Source organism: Diceros bicornis, chromosome 36, assembly GCF_020826845.1.
Source record: "Diceros bicornis minor isolate mBicDic1 chromosome 36, mDicBic1.mat.cur, whole genome shotgun sequence".
NCBI classification, from domain to species: domain Eukaryota; kingdom Metazoa; phylum Chordata; class Mammalia; order Perissodactyla; family Rhinocerotidae; genus Diceros; species Diceros bicornis.
In genome coordinates this window covers 26,576,335-26,590,836 of record NC_080775.1, presented here as the reverse complement: position 1 = coordinate 26,590,836, position 14,502 = coordinate 26,576,335, and the positions used below count along the sequence as shown (strand labels likewise).

Genomic DNA, 14,502 nt, shown 5'->3' with positions numbered 1-14,502 from the left:
TTTCGCTACTCTTACATTTGAGGTCCCGGTAGCACCACCCAAGCATCATCAATAGGAGAATCTGATAGGTATTCTCCCTCCTTGCACTGTGTCCTCGATCGGAATTCTTCCAAGTTCCATTCCCTTTGCTTTATGCAGATCCCTGGCCCTGGGCTCACCGTCTCTTCCACTCCTGGGTCACCGTAGGTTGGGCACCTGGGCTCGCCTCGCCCCAGCCTTGCCTCCCTCCACCCGTGTGCCTGGCGACGAGCGCAGCCTCTCCGGCGCTGACCTCGGAAGGTGAATGTGTGCCTGGCTTTGAGACAGCCAGGCCCTCGGAAGCCCAGTGACACCAGAAGAGAGGTTCCTGGGGCGCCAGCATCTCCTGCAATAAGCTCGCACGTTATAGGCGCAAACCCGAGCTCTAACCAACTTCACTCCGGCTAATCGCGAGGAAAATAAAGGACGCGTTGTAGTGGTCTCTCCTGCCTAGCCACTCGTGGTGAAATTTCCGACACTCGGGCCAGCTAAGACACGGGATTTGCACCACAGCCTCTCAGATCCCAGAGCCCGAGCCGGGCGCTACTTGCGGCTTCTCCAATTTCTCCCCTAAGTGCGAAGGAAATAGCCCCTTTTGCTCCGCGCCTGCGAAGCCAGCGGATCTGGGAGCCGGGCAGGCTGGGGAGGACTCGCGGGCCGGGGGCTCCCGGGCGGCGCCGGCAGCCGCAGCTCCTCTGCGAGGGTTAACAGCAGCCCCCGCGGCCCGGCGGGCGCGGAGGCTTCCTCTCGCCGGCCCGGGAACGTGGATACCGCGCCCGCAGGATGTTCGCCGGCTGGGCCGGGCAGTCAGGAAACATGAGAAGGCCTCACTATTCCTGTTCCCGGGCCGCGCGCGCCCGTCTGGGTAAATAAAGCCGAAACGACGGCGGTGGCGGCGGTGAGCACGCTGGAGCCCGCGCGGAGAACATGCGGCGGGGATGGGAGTGCGCCTAGCCTCGACGCGGGAGAGCCAGCCGCCCTGCCGCCGGCCGCGGGCCCCACCGTCACAGGTACAGCCCCCGGGTCGTGGCGTCCTCGCCCGGGGCTGCGGGACGGGAGGCTCACTCCGGCTTCCGAGCTGCTCCTTCCCTCTACCCTGGGCGTCTCGTCTCTCTCCGCCCTGCACCCTCCCTCCGAGGTCCGGCGGGGACGCGCCCGATGGTGGCCGAGGCTGGTCCCAGGGTCGGCGGGGAGCCTGGGAGCCTACCTGGCCGCGCCTCTTTTGCTTTAAAATTGTTCGCAGGCGTCGGGCGGGGCAGCTCGCAGGGAGGGAGCTCCCCGAGCGACAGTTTGGAGTGACTCAGGGTAAGTGGGGAGCACAGGAGCGGAGAAGAGGCGCTGGGGACCACGCGTGGGCGCCCGGGGAGGGTTCGGGGCGGCGGTTCACAAGCCCCTGACCCCTGGCGTCAAGACACAGCTCTCGGACCTTTGCCGCCCCCTCCCACTGCGCCTGCTGCCTGCAGACCCAGACCGCGCCGGGCGTCTGTGGCTGCGATCTCTGTGTGGGCTTGGGACAGCCGGGGAAGGGTCCGCAATGGCAAAACTTGCCGTGGATTCGCTAGGAAAAACACGCCGTTGCGTCTAGGAGGACAGGGATGGGGGGAGACGGTGGAGCTGGGCAATGGTGTGTTTTACAAATAGAGCAGCGTGAACGCACAGCGCTAAGCGCGCTGATTTAAAAAGGAAAAAACAAGGAGAGTCTTGCCTTTAGAACGGGGGCTGCGAGCACGGAAAGTTGCTTTTACGCTTATCGCCGAGCCTGTGCACACCCGACACGTACCTGTCTGCGCGGCAGGACTCAGTCTTATGGTACACGGGGCAGCCAGCAGAAATATGCCTTCACCTCCCCACGAATACTGACGGTAGCCGCCGTTTAATCGCTGTGGTCTCGGCCCTACATGTCGCGCGTGGCCGCTGCTGTGGTGGCCGGAGGGCGGGGTGGGGGGCGTTGGCGAGTGCGGGCGCTGGGCGAGGATCTGTGTATGTGTGTGTGTGGGGGGGTGGCGGCCCACGCCGCGGCGGGGCGGGGTGAGGGGGCGCTGGCAGCAAAGCGGAGGCGGCTCGGAGGAAACGGGAGCTACCCCGGGGCGCGAGGCGCGCAGATGGGGCGGGCTGGGGCGGCCGCGCGCCTCGGGGCGGTAACTCGGCTGCTCCGCGGCGGCGCGGACTTGCCCCTGACGCCCGCGCGCGGCGGGCAGAGGCTCCCGGCCGCCGCGACCCGGGAGGTGAGCTGGAGGCTTTCTCCGACTGTGGCAGCCACAGGCCCGGCGGTGCGCAGAGCGCGATGCCTCCGTACGCCCCTAACACCTTTGCAGCCTCTGAAATGGTTCCCCGAGACCCCAGACAGGGGCGGGTGTGAAAGGGCTCCGAGCTCGCGGCTCGCACCCGCGCTGCGGAAGAGGACAACACTGACTGCCGGCTCCGAAGGGCCCGGGACTCCGGCGCCTTTGACCTGCCGGGACCCTGCGGGACCCGGAGCGGGCTGGGGGATGGTAGGAGGACTTGTGGGGGAGGGGGAGAATGTGGTGCATTTGTCCCTGAAGCCGCTTAACTTTCAAGCTCTGGAGTTTGCTGACTTTCCCTGCCCTCACCCCTACCCCGAGGGAGTTTAGCCAGAATAAGAACGCAGGGGTTTCAGCCAAACCATGCGGGATCCAGAAAACATGAAAATCCCCGAAATCTCGGTACGGCCTGAGACTCATTAACTGGGGCTTGCGGATGCGGTTGTTCATTACCCCAAATTTTCCCTTCCTTTCAACCCCTGCTTACGACCCAAGTAGGAGCTCCGAGAGGCTTTAGTCCTCCGTTGTGACTGAAGCACCGCGCGCGGCCCCGCGCCTATCCCGCTGCGCCATCCGGAGTGTGCTTCTCCCAGATTAAAACCGAGACAGAAAGGCTTGTTTAGGAATTACTTTCCTTTGCCTCTGCGGATAAATTAGTCCTGATTGACGTTCCTTGGGTCGCCGGGGCAAGGAGGAGGGCTGAATCTGTCCCGGGAGTGTGCGAGGGGTGGGGGGAGTGGTGTAGCCAGGTGGGGAGAGGCAGGAGTTCCCTCGTCCAGGTGCGGCGGCGCCGCTCCTCCCCTGGGCTCCGCAGCCCCGCGCCTGGGCCAAGTTCGGGGCTCGGGACGCGCAGGGCTGTGAGCGCTCTCAGCGAGTAACGTGATGCGTCTTCATCTCCTAGAACCCGAGCCCTGCGGAGCTCCCGGCGGCCCGGCCCCGAGGCGCTGCGGCCGCCGCACGCGCCCCTGCCAGCCCGCACCATGAACACGATCGTCTTCAACAAGCTCAGCGGCGCCGTGCTTTTTGAGGACCGAAGCGCTCCGGAGCGGGAACGGGGCAGCCGGCCCTACGGCGGCGTCCTGGACAGTCCCCACGCCCGCCCCGAGGTGGGCATTCCGGACGGTCCTCCCCTCAAGGACAACCTCGGCCTGCGACACCGGAGGACCGGGTATGCGCACCCTCCCGGGGCCCCCGCCCCCCTGCAGCCCGGAGGGGTGGGAGCGGTGAGCGGCGCGGGCGTGCAAGTGGCAAGCTGGGCCCGCGGGTTAGGGGCCCGGAGCTTCCCGGGAGGTCAGGTCTCTGCTTCCTGGTCTCACTCGTTTTCATTCTAAGTACTAGTTTCTCAAAATAGGGAGGGATCGATTCGTCAGGTCAGCTCAAAAGAGGCGTGTTGGAAACTGAGGACACCTGGAACTGCCCCTCAGTCCTCCGATACCTGGGCCTCAGCGTAGGGGGTTACTTGTCCCTTTCCGGACCGCGGGTGCAGACACGCGGCTGAGGGCGAGGCACAAAGGGCAGAGCGGAATGCACAGGAACAGGGCAGGGCCAAGCAGTCGGGGCTTCCCAGGTCGGGCCAGCCCCCTGGGCTTCCCCTCTTCTCTCCGACCTGGCCTCGCCACGGCCTCGCGGCTTGCCTTGTCTCGGCCAAGGTGTTGGGAAGGTCGGCTCTCCGCAGGGCGTCCTGGACGCGCACGCGGCTCGGCGGGGCCCGCTGCGAGCCCGGAGGGGGAGGCCGCGGGCCTGCCGGGCCGGGTTTCGGTTTAGCGGAGTGAGGGGCTGCTGCGGGGACGAGAGCTCGCGGGTGGGCCAGCTGCTCCGGCTGCTGATGCGTGGAGGGTCTAGCCGGGCCACGTCCCGGCGGCTCCCGGAGCGCCCCGTGGGGGAGGGGCGGCGGTCCTGGCCGTCTCCACCTGAACGATTGCATCAGCTGCTTGTTCTGCGGCGTTGCTGGTTAGTAAAATAGAGATTAGGTTTCGTCAAAATGTTACTACCCGTTCTTTCGGATGGAATTGCATTTCAGAGTGTTTAAAGAGGCAAAAGCCCTGGAGGCTGCGGCGCAGGCGCGCGAGCCTCCCGGAGTGGGGGAGCGCCCAGGCGGCCGCGCGGCGACACCTCCCGGAGCGGCCCGGGAGCGCAGCGCCGAACGTCCGGCTCCAGGCTGCTTCTGTCTCTTGCTCCTTTGCATATGCATTTCCTGAGGTCTTTTTACTTTACACGATGGGGCAGAGCTTTCCATATTTTTAACTCTCCCTTATGTCAGGAAAAGGCTCCTAGAGTGCTTTTTAGGTTCGGCATCCTTCCTTCACAAACCCCTTTTTGGAAGGTTTCTCCTTTTCCCAGAGGATCAAAGGAAACAGGAGAGAGCTCCAAGAACCAGGGCAGCGGGGCCGCCGTCATCTCTTGCTTTATTCCTGCCGTTCGGTGGGCGATCTTTCCTTTGACCACAGGCGACGAGAAGCCCCGAGCGGCAGGCAGGAGTCCCCTGAAAGAACGTTCGAGAGCCGGCAGCAGCCTCTACGCGGCCCGCGAGGCTAGGGCCACTTAAGGGCGCGGTGCAGGCGAGCGAGGGAAGGGTGACAGTCCTGCAGATCTGTAGCTTGAATAACCTTTTCCTTCAGATCACTTAACCGTCGTTACCTAAACCTCTAACCTCTGGCAGCTGGCTTCAAGATATCCCCCTTTTCGAGATAAACTTAGTGTCTTTCACTGCCACACGACCCCCTGCGACAACCAGGCTGTTTCAAAAAGAGATGCCGAGGAAAGGATATTCCCACCCAGAAATTGTGTGGCTCTCATCCCCGGCTCGTCTCAACCTCGGGGCGCGCGGGGCGGGCGCGCACGGCGAGGCTGGATGCCCTGGGGTGCGGGTCGGGGGTCCGCGCGGGGCTGCGGCCGCTGAAATGCGCCCAGACCTGGGAGATCTCGGCGGGCAGTGCCCAGACGGCGCTGCTCACCAGGGCCTCCTCCTCTCCCGGTGTCCCAGGGCCCGGCAGAATGGCGGGAAGGTGAGGCACAAGCGGCAGGCCCTGCAAGACATGGCGCGGCCCCTTAAGCAGTGGCTTTACAAGCACCGTGACAACCCGTACCCCACCAAGACGGAGAAGATACTCTTGGCGCTCGGCTCGCAGATGACGCTAGTGCAGGTAATCGGGGCCCTCCAAGCCCCTGAGCGGCTGAGAGCGGACACACCTCGCGTTTGTGCGCATCTCCACCTGGCGCCTCTCGCTGGGGAAGGATGGAGCGAGACAGGCCGGTCCGGACGCTATGGCTCCTGCCGCTGAGGATGATAAGGCGTTGGCACAGGGGCAGAGTTCTGCTGTGGGAAGAATTTCTGGGTTTCCTCTCAATCTTATCCAAATCAATTCAGCGCTGATGCTCGGTCCAGGAGAGATTGCGTGGTATTTTGTTAGGGAGGGCAGTGAAAAATCCACTGCAGAGTTATGAGAAGGTGTCCATGGGCCATATATGGATGGATACAGATGAGACTATCCGCAGTGATTTTCAAAGCTGAGCGTGTATCAGAATCGCCTGGAGGACTTGTTGGAACACCAATTGCTGAGCCCCACCCCAGAGTTTCTGCTTCAGTAGTGGTTCTGGGGTGGGGCCGGTAATTTGCATTTCTAACAAGTTTTCCCGCTGATGCTGAAGCTCCTGGCCCTGAGTGGCACTTTGAGAACCCTACAGAATGGCACCCCACATTAGGGCCCCGTGTTAAAGGCCCCAGGATGACTTTCAAAATTACCCTTACTGACAGAGCTAGGAGATGGGTTGGAAGGGCAAAAAGTGGGTTTTGATTTTTTTTTTTTTCTTCTTAATAAGAGGCATCCTGGGCATTAGCTAGAATCCACAAAACTTTGCTGTTAGTGTCTTTCTACAGGGGTTAAGAAGAGACAGATTTCAGATGGTTGGATTACTTTGTCAAGTGTAGAGAAATGGTGCATGTTTGTTTCTTCTCCAGTGAGCAACACAACTTTACGTCCGATTAGCTTTTTCCCTACAGAATCTTATTTGATGTTCACAAAAACGTGGTGTGGTAGAGCAATTATCAGCATTTTACAGATGATGTAACCAAGGCACGTGGGAGTTAAGTGTTAGGAAGGGCAGGCCTGGAAATAATATATTTCCAAATCGATGCTCTGTCCGTCACAACACAGTTTTCTTTAATAAATATGGTGACACGAACTTTTCTACATGCAAACAGAACTAATTTATTCAGAAAGAGGAGCAGGAGCTAAATGAGCTGAGAAGTTTCGTATATTATAGTAGCACTACATCACTGTATTTATGAAATTTTGGTCATTCCATTAAATTCATAGTAAGGGAGAACCCAAAATAAAAAACAATATTTAATGATAGACAAAATAAAAATTGCTTTCCAGAGTATTTAAGATTGTTGTTTAGGAATTACTGGAAAGTTCAACAAAGCATGAAAGTTAACTTGTATTTAGTCTTATTAAAACTATAATATGCATTTGTCTGCCTATTTTCAGAATACAATTATAGAGAAAAACATCTGTTTTGCTTCATGTTAACAGGCATTAGTATTAATAGTGATTTGCTGCAGCACTGGAGGGGAAAATTAATTTGGTGTTCTTGGCTTAATATCTCTTTAACATAAAACTATGAACCTTCAGTGATTTACAAAAGTAGTTTCTAAATAAATTATTCCAGTCAGAAAAAGTTGACTTATGAAAATAAATGAGTATGTTCAAATTTCAGTTTGCAGAGGTAAGCTATTTTTTTTGAAAATGCGCTAATTTATAGAGGTATTTGAATATTTCACTATGGTGTCGGCAGTAGAACATTAGATTATTTCAGTTGATTATATAGTTTCATATTTAATGCTTGCCATTGTTTCATAAAGAAAGCAAAAAATATTTATGACATATTTAGAACATTTTTAATTATGAAAAGTAACATTTGTCATTAGTAGAGACGTTCAAATTTTCATGTGCAATAGTTTTGTCGAGCTGCAATACAAGTAGATGTAATCTTAATACAGAATCATATTATTTTCTACCTAATGATAGTTCAAACAAAAAGAACAGTACTTTTTGCATTAAGATGTTTTTGCATTAAGATCTTGGTAAGGCTATTACATTTTTCTAATTTACACAAACTTTTCATTCATGTAATGAAAATTTTTCTCATTACATTTTCTTTCTCTTACACTAGTCCTCAGAAAATAAAAATGCACAAAAATATGTAATTTTTAAATGGGGCAAAGATAATTGTTTATTAAGTGATACCTGCTTAATGATTTCCAATTTTATAGTAAATGATGTTGGTTTCTGGAACTTTAAAGTGATAAATGGAAAAAAGTCAAAATGTATAGACTAACTAAGGTACCTTATATATAATCCAATTTAGGTCCAGTTATTTTCAGTTAGGCATAGTAGGATGTCTATGTAAGAAAAAAAATATATATATGAATAATACACACATATTTATATATATGGGGGGTTGTGTAAGTCAGATATACATTAAACATCCAAAGCAACTTCCAACTCTAAGGGAAACCAAATAAATGATGTAAATACTTTACATTTCTGGGGGAAAAATATAAAGCTGTGGTCTGAATAAAGCTTTAACTCTCTGCCAGTTAGACCTCTTTTTAATGAGTGAGGTACTCCCAGTGACTAAATTTCTCCTGTGTCAGGCTGTTTGAGAAGAGTGGTCATGTCTTATTCATCCTCATGCCCCTATTTCACCCCAGCACAGTCCTTTCCATGTAGTGAACTCTCTGCACGTCTGTAGAGTGAATAGGTTCTAATTGGGGAATTCCATTGTCATCATCATGTGGCTTTCCAAAACCTTTCTGACAACTAGAACATGTCTTGAAATCTGCCTAAGATATTCTAGTTTCAAAATCCATCCCATTCTAATTTTAAAATACACAGAGGGAAGCTTGGTATCTTTAACACTGTATGATGGTTCTACAGAAGAAGCACAAGTATAACTCATGTTATTATTTTCAGAATATCTGGAAATATGCCATATTTTTATGTCTATAGACAAATATGGAGTGTTCCTCTTATTTGTAGCTTCCATTTCTTCTTTATTGTAATATCTCTCTGTTTCTCATGGTTTATATTAATAAGCTGTCAGCATAACGGTTTTATTCCTTAACAATGAGTGTCTTATATTTTGAGAATTTCTTGTACACTTTAACATTTTTCTTTAAGTATGTGTCAAACTTTTCATAAGAGTACTTTTGCCTAATTTTGCTACTTTTAAATTGATACAGAAGGGTGTGCAACCTAGTCTGCAATCTGCTAAAGCCTAAAAACAAAAAGCTGAAACTTGAATGGAGGAAATATATTTTAGGACCTCCAAAGGTACTTTCTGGTAAATAGAAGCTCTAAGGACATTAATTAGCATCCACATTTCATTCATCCCTGAAAAAGGAAGCAGAAAGAATTATTTATGCAACTTTCACTTTTTTCTACAACTAGACTTGGCCACTTGTCTTAATTTGCTATAGCTATGTTTGACTCTCCTTTGCATTATTAATCTGGCCTCTTACTTCCTAATGAGATATAAGCATTTTTATAAAACTAACAGGTAGATGATTTGTGTGTGTGTGTGTGTGTGTGTGTGTTTTGACTTTAAACAACTAAAGTATTCCATTGTGCTTGGTTCCTATGGTTGACCATTGTTCAAACGTTTTAAAATATACTGTGTACTCTCAAAATATAAACAGCGATTGTGGAATAATATAAAGTGGTGTGTGATTGAGGTTTTGTATTATTGTAGGATATGGAGCTTACCGAGGGACAACTGCCTTTGAAGAATTTTTAAGAAAAGGGCATATGGGGGCTGTATTTAGTTTTAATATTTCCCATTGTTCATGTATATATATTTTAATATATTTTTATATTTTTTTCTGGATTATAAGAGTGAAATGTCTCCTTGGGATGATTTCCTTCATGATCACAATACAGAGTGCAGGGCGAGTGGATTTTGAGATTACATTTTAATGATGGGATGTTAATACGCCCTCCTCTTTTAGTAGAAGTTTCAAATTCCTGTGATCTGTCCATGTACCATTTGGTGAAAACTGCTGTGTTGTGAGATTTTGCCCCTATGTTGACATAGCTCTGATATTGAGTGCTTTTGCTGAAATATGTGTGTAGTTATCACCTGCAAGGATTACGGCAACTGTTAAATATGCAACAGAATCTCAGATTGGTCCTTCTGCATTATTCCAAGTGCATGGTGTGGAAATGAGGTGCTCAATATTTCAGTTGAATAACCCAGAATAAGTTTGTTACTTCTGCGTGTTCAAAGATGGGCAGATGCCAGCACATCCCTTTGGGTTTATTATAATAACCCTGTCAATATGTTGAATTGAACCGTGTCAATGCTCTGTCAATATGATGAATGTAAACACCTCCATTAGAGTAGGAATGAAAATTACGGAATTTTCTCTTCGAACTTCTAGATATTTGATGCTCTAAGCTGCATAAAATGCAGTGTTTTTAAAGCTCTGAGTTTAACATTAAAATGCTACTACAGAACCTACCCTTGGTAAGGAGGCCTAGTTCATGTAAAATAGAATTTCAAGAGAATTTGAATGATAACCTGAAGGAATCTATGGTAAGTTAAAGGTAGACAATTTGAACTGCTATTTTTACTTTCAGTGAGACAGATGGAGTTTGCGTTAATTCATCAGTAAAAAAATTGCAAAATACTATGTATGCAGATTTGTTAACCAGCTATTTGTCTGCTGTTTGCACAACTTAATGCAAGCAGATATTAAACACCTGAACTATATCCAGCCCTTAAGTTGCACTATAAATTTCTGGTAATAAAATACTGGCAGAGTAAATATATTAGCAGATTGACTGCCAGTCAAACCTATGAAATCAGTTTAGTAACAGCCTATGTTAGACATCAGCAAACCTTCCTGGGAAATCTCCTAGTCTGTAATTAATATACTATGGTAGGAGCTATGAGTATATAAAACATAAAAAGAATATGACCCCTATATATGAAAAGTTAGTTAATCCCACCATGACATTTAAAGCTTTCCATTTTTGTATGTTAGAATTATAGTTGTTAATGCTCTTGAAATTAGAAGTCCATTGCATTTTAATAAAAATACGAAGAGTTTTGTAAGAATTGGATTTTACTCTGTACTGTATGGTGGTTGTGTTAAGATTTAAGGTTAGTCTGAATTATATGATGTTTAGTAAAGAAAGTGACAAAAAAGTTTTGGAGTTGAATTCTAATAAATATAAGTGACATAGGCATAGGGGAAGTTGAGGCTATCCTCTGTGTGTGAGAGGAGCAGAGAAGGATATAAACACAGGTACCTGATTGCTAGGGAGAGTAGTGGGTGAGAGCAGAAGGTAGGTTAGTACCAACTATAAAGAGAATTAACACTGTTTAGGAGAGTGTGGGCTGTATTCACAGATCTTAGTTTTTAGAGTTGGCAAGGATGTTAGGAGCCATCTAATGCATTTTATATATGAGGGGTTTGAAGTTTGGAAAAGTTGAGTGATTTATATAAATTCACACAGCATGTTTTTGGCAAATTCAGAACAGGAAGCCAGGTCTCTTTCTATATACCACAGTAACAGGATAACGGGACACTAATGAGGCTTTGAAGAAGTTAAATGATTAAATCATAATGGTGCATCAAGACTTGAATTTGATGATGGTGGTTAAGATCCATTCAAGTGGACAGAAGGGAAGTTAGAAAAAAGGGTGTTCTAAAATTCCTAGTTAGTAGTAATGAGGAGTTGGACCAACATTTTGGCCATGACTTGGAGACTAGAGGGAGGTTTGAGAAATATAGTGAAGAAATGAACCAGGCATTTTGTGCTTCCATAGTGAATGTTCACCTGTGTATCATAGTTAATCAGGTATAGTTCTTCACTGTTAGTCCTTCCGTGTGTGCAGGGGTCGAAGTTTATCCATTCCTGGCACTTAACACCATAGCTAAAGCACAAGAGCTACTCAATATATTTTTATTGAATGAATAGTCCCAGAAGTTGTCTGTCTATAGAGGTTGGAGAAGACTGAGAATTTAAAGTCACACTAAAGCATAGTGATAATCACACAGCTTGACAGGAAGAGGGGTTGATGAAGACTAAGATTTCTAAAGTACTGTGATGAGAGATTACTTCATTGCACATAAATTTAACAGGACAGTTATCATTCCTTAAGACACAAAGGAGGTAATGTTGAAAAAATATGTATGTATACATATAAACTAGAAAAAACTACCATGTTTTACCCATGAGGGCAAAGAGAAAAAAATTATAGTTTTGTTTTTTTCAAAAAGTAGAATTCACCACAGGTCCATTCAATAGTTAGGGCTTAAGAAATGTGCAAAAATTGTGTATTTTTGGTATAAATCTAAAAAAAAGAAAAACAAAAACTACCAGTGCAAGCATTGGCACACAAACCATTATAGTAATGTGGGGTCCTGTTCTGGAACAAATTGGAGGAAAGAGTGAGTTCTCTTTCCACATTTCATTCTTTTAAAGGCAAATATTAGCCTTTCAGGCTTTCTATATATATGTATAAATATATATCATGTAAATATATACATTCTGATGGTAGCCTGACATGTTAAAAGAAACCTCAAGTACCATTTTAGCTTCTAGAAATCCAATAGCACCTTGAAAAAACAATGGAAGTAACTTTCCTTTGTTCTGGAGTGTTCATTTCTTTACCGTCACCTATTTGCTTTGGAAACACTTGGCTTTCAGCTTAAAGCTGGATGTTATTTGGTTTTTTTCCTTCCCTCTTCCTGTCTGATTGCTCCATCTCTGATGGTTTTGCTAGTTCCTCTTTTATAGTCCAACCTCCTTCGTCGCTGGAGTTGTCCAAGGTTTGATCCTTGAGCATCTTTCCATTCTGCCTACTGTCACAACTTCAGCTGTCACCTCTGGGCATTGACCCCAATCTGATCTTCCCCTCTCTTAGGGCTCAGATACCAGTTTTCTTTTCTTGCTGCACATCTCACCTGTATGCTTTTTTTGTACCCTCAAACATTCCCCAAAGCAAACACATCATTTCACCGTTAAAGAGTTCTACTTTCTTTCTCAAAATGGCACTGTCCTTCTCTTGGCTACATGAGTTTGGTGACTCAAGGTCATCTTTAACTCTTCCCTCTTCCTCACCCACTACATGTCTCTAGAATTTGTTCCCTCGTCCTCTTTATTAGGAGCACACTTCCCTACCCATATTCCTTCAAAGCCTAGCTTAAATTCCTCATGAAGTCTTCAGTCACATATGAAAGTAACCTTTCCTTCCTTTGGACTCCTGTATCATTTTATTTTATGCCTCTTAAGCCATTTGTCACATTCTTTCCTATATTAGAGTTGTTTGTATACTCCCCTGCCTCCTTCTAGACTGAAAATTTGATGGCAAAGCCTCTTTTCCCAGAATACAAGTGCTCAATCTCTGTAGGAAGTGCTCAGGGTGTTTGTTGAATGAATGAATGAACAAATGGAATGAATGTCCAGTTCTATTACATCCTGAGAATATTTAATGATCAGAGATACTGAGAGAGGCTTAAGTCCTTTATGGGAAAGTAATTTTATGATGGTTAATGTTTTTATGTTTTGTTAATTGAAAAATAATACTTTCTTAGGTGTCAAATTGGTTTGCTAATGCAAGACGTCGGCTTAAGAACACTGTTCGACAGCCAGATTTAAGCTGGGCTTTAAGAATAAAGTTGTACAACAAGTATGTTCAAGGAAATGCTGAGCGACTTAGTGTCAGCAGTGATGACTCATGTTCTGAAGGTTTGTTAATATTTTTATTTTGCTTTCTTTGCTTTGCTTCTGTAATAAGAAGTTCACCTCAATTGCTGTTTTTAAGGTTGATCCCACAAAACACGATGGTGCCATAATGGTTTCTTTTTATTGCGTGAGGTAACTTCACTTTTACAATACTATAAATGACCAACAGAACTATGGCTGTTTCCTCTTGTTTATAGACTTATCATGTGTCAGAATAACATTTTCTGTGAAATACGTTAAAATTAAAATACCATAGGAAGAGGTTACATAGATTCCTGCATTCCTTTGCCTAAAAATTAATCTTGAATATCAAAGATAATTTTATACACTTTAAATATTCTTCCCTCACATATATTTTTAATGATTAAGTACAACAGTTGGGTGGTTGGGGAAAAGTGTGTGTAAGTACTACCTCGTGGTATTTTCCCCCTTAGATGGAGAAAATCCTCCAAGAAACCACATGAATGAAGGGGGCTATAGTAATCCAGTTCACCATCCTGTGATTAAAAGTGAGAGCTCAGTCATAAAAGCTGGAGTGAGGCCAGAGTCACAGGCCAACGAGGACTACGTGTCACCCCCAAAATACAAGAGCAGCTTGTTGAACCGTTACCTTAACGACTCTTTGAGACATGTCATGGCCACAAACGCTGCCATGATGGGAAAAACAAGGCAAAGAAACCATTCGGGATCTTTTAGTTCCAATGAATTTGAGGAAGAATTGGTGTCTCCCTCGTCATCAGAACCTGAAGGCAACTTTGTCTATCGCACAGGTAAGTCTGTGCTTTTGGTGATACCTCCTTTAAAACAGAATTAAAACTGCAACAGAGGGGTTTATTTTGACAGGTATAAAGGTGTAATTTTTATTGCTTTTGCATCAGATTACTCACATATTGCCCATAATTCAATTTTAAAGCTTTTATTTTGTTTTTAATTACCAGATATGCTCATTAGTACGTGATGGGAAATTTTCATTCCTCATAATAATTTTTAATCTTAATGATAAACATCCTTAGAGGAGATATATCTTGGCCTTTATGAATAAATTTTAACGGAATAATGTCCTGGATTATGGCCAGCCAGCCATGCAAATTCTTTGTATTCCATCTTTTCTCTTAAATTGGTTGATTGCTAATAGTGGCGGAAAGTGAACACAAATTAGCATGGATGCCAAGACTTTTGTGAAGGAAAAGTATAGGTCTGGCTTACACTGCTTTGGAAATTTGACTTTCATTCCTGGAAAGCACAAGTAGGGCTGATAAATAGCTTTGAAAGTTTTACTTTTATGCCAGAAATAATGAATCAATTTCTACCTGTCCAAAACTTTAAGATGGAGTAGTGAGTTTGGTAAAATATTCTATCTTGACTTCAGTTCCCAGAGAGCTTTGCTTATAAAGAGTGTTTGAGCAAGTTGCTTCAGAATGAGAGATATGCATGACCTACAT

The 14,502-nt window shown here is 46.8% G+C and overlaps 1 protein-coding gene across 4 annotated transcripts in view; it reads left to right on the top strand.

Annotated features, from left to right (window-relative positions):
• Positions 1-731: 731 nt before the first annotated feature.
• Positions 732-14,502, top strand: part of MKX (mohawk homeobox) — a 64,790-nt gene continuing 51,019 nt past the window's right edge. The window contains exons 1-5 of one of the 4 annotated variants that reach the window (XM_058532695.1): positions 732-1,028; positions 3,202-3,468; positions 5,284-5,443; positions 12,910-13,063; positions 13,495-13,830. In XM_058532695.1, the coding sequence (XP_058388678.1) occupies positions 3,281-3,468; positions 5,284-5,443; positions 12,910-13,063; positions 13,495-13,830 (838 nt within the window). In that variant the 5' untranslated portion in view covers positions 732-1,028; positions 3,202-3,280. Of the gene's footprint in view, positions 1,029-1,065; positions 1,324-1,658; positions 1,881-3,201; positions 3,469-5,283; positions 5,444-12,909; positions 13,064-13,494; positions 13,831-14,502 lie in introns of those variants that run through there. The other 3 variants (XM_058532691.1, XM_058532693.1, XM_058532692.1) reach the window with 3 other exon arrangements.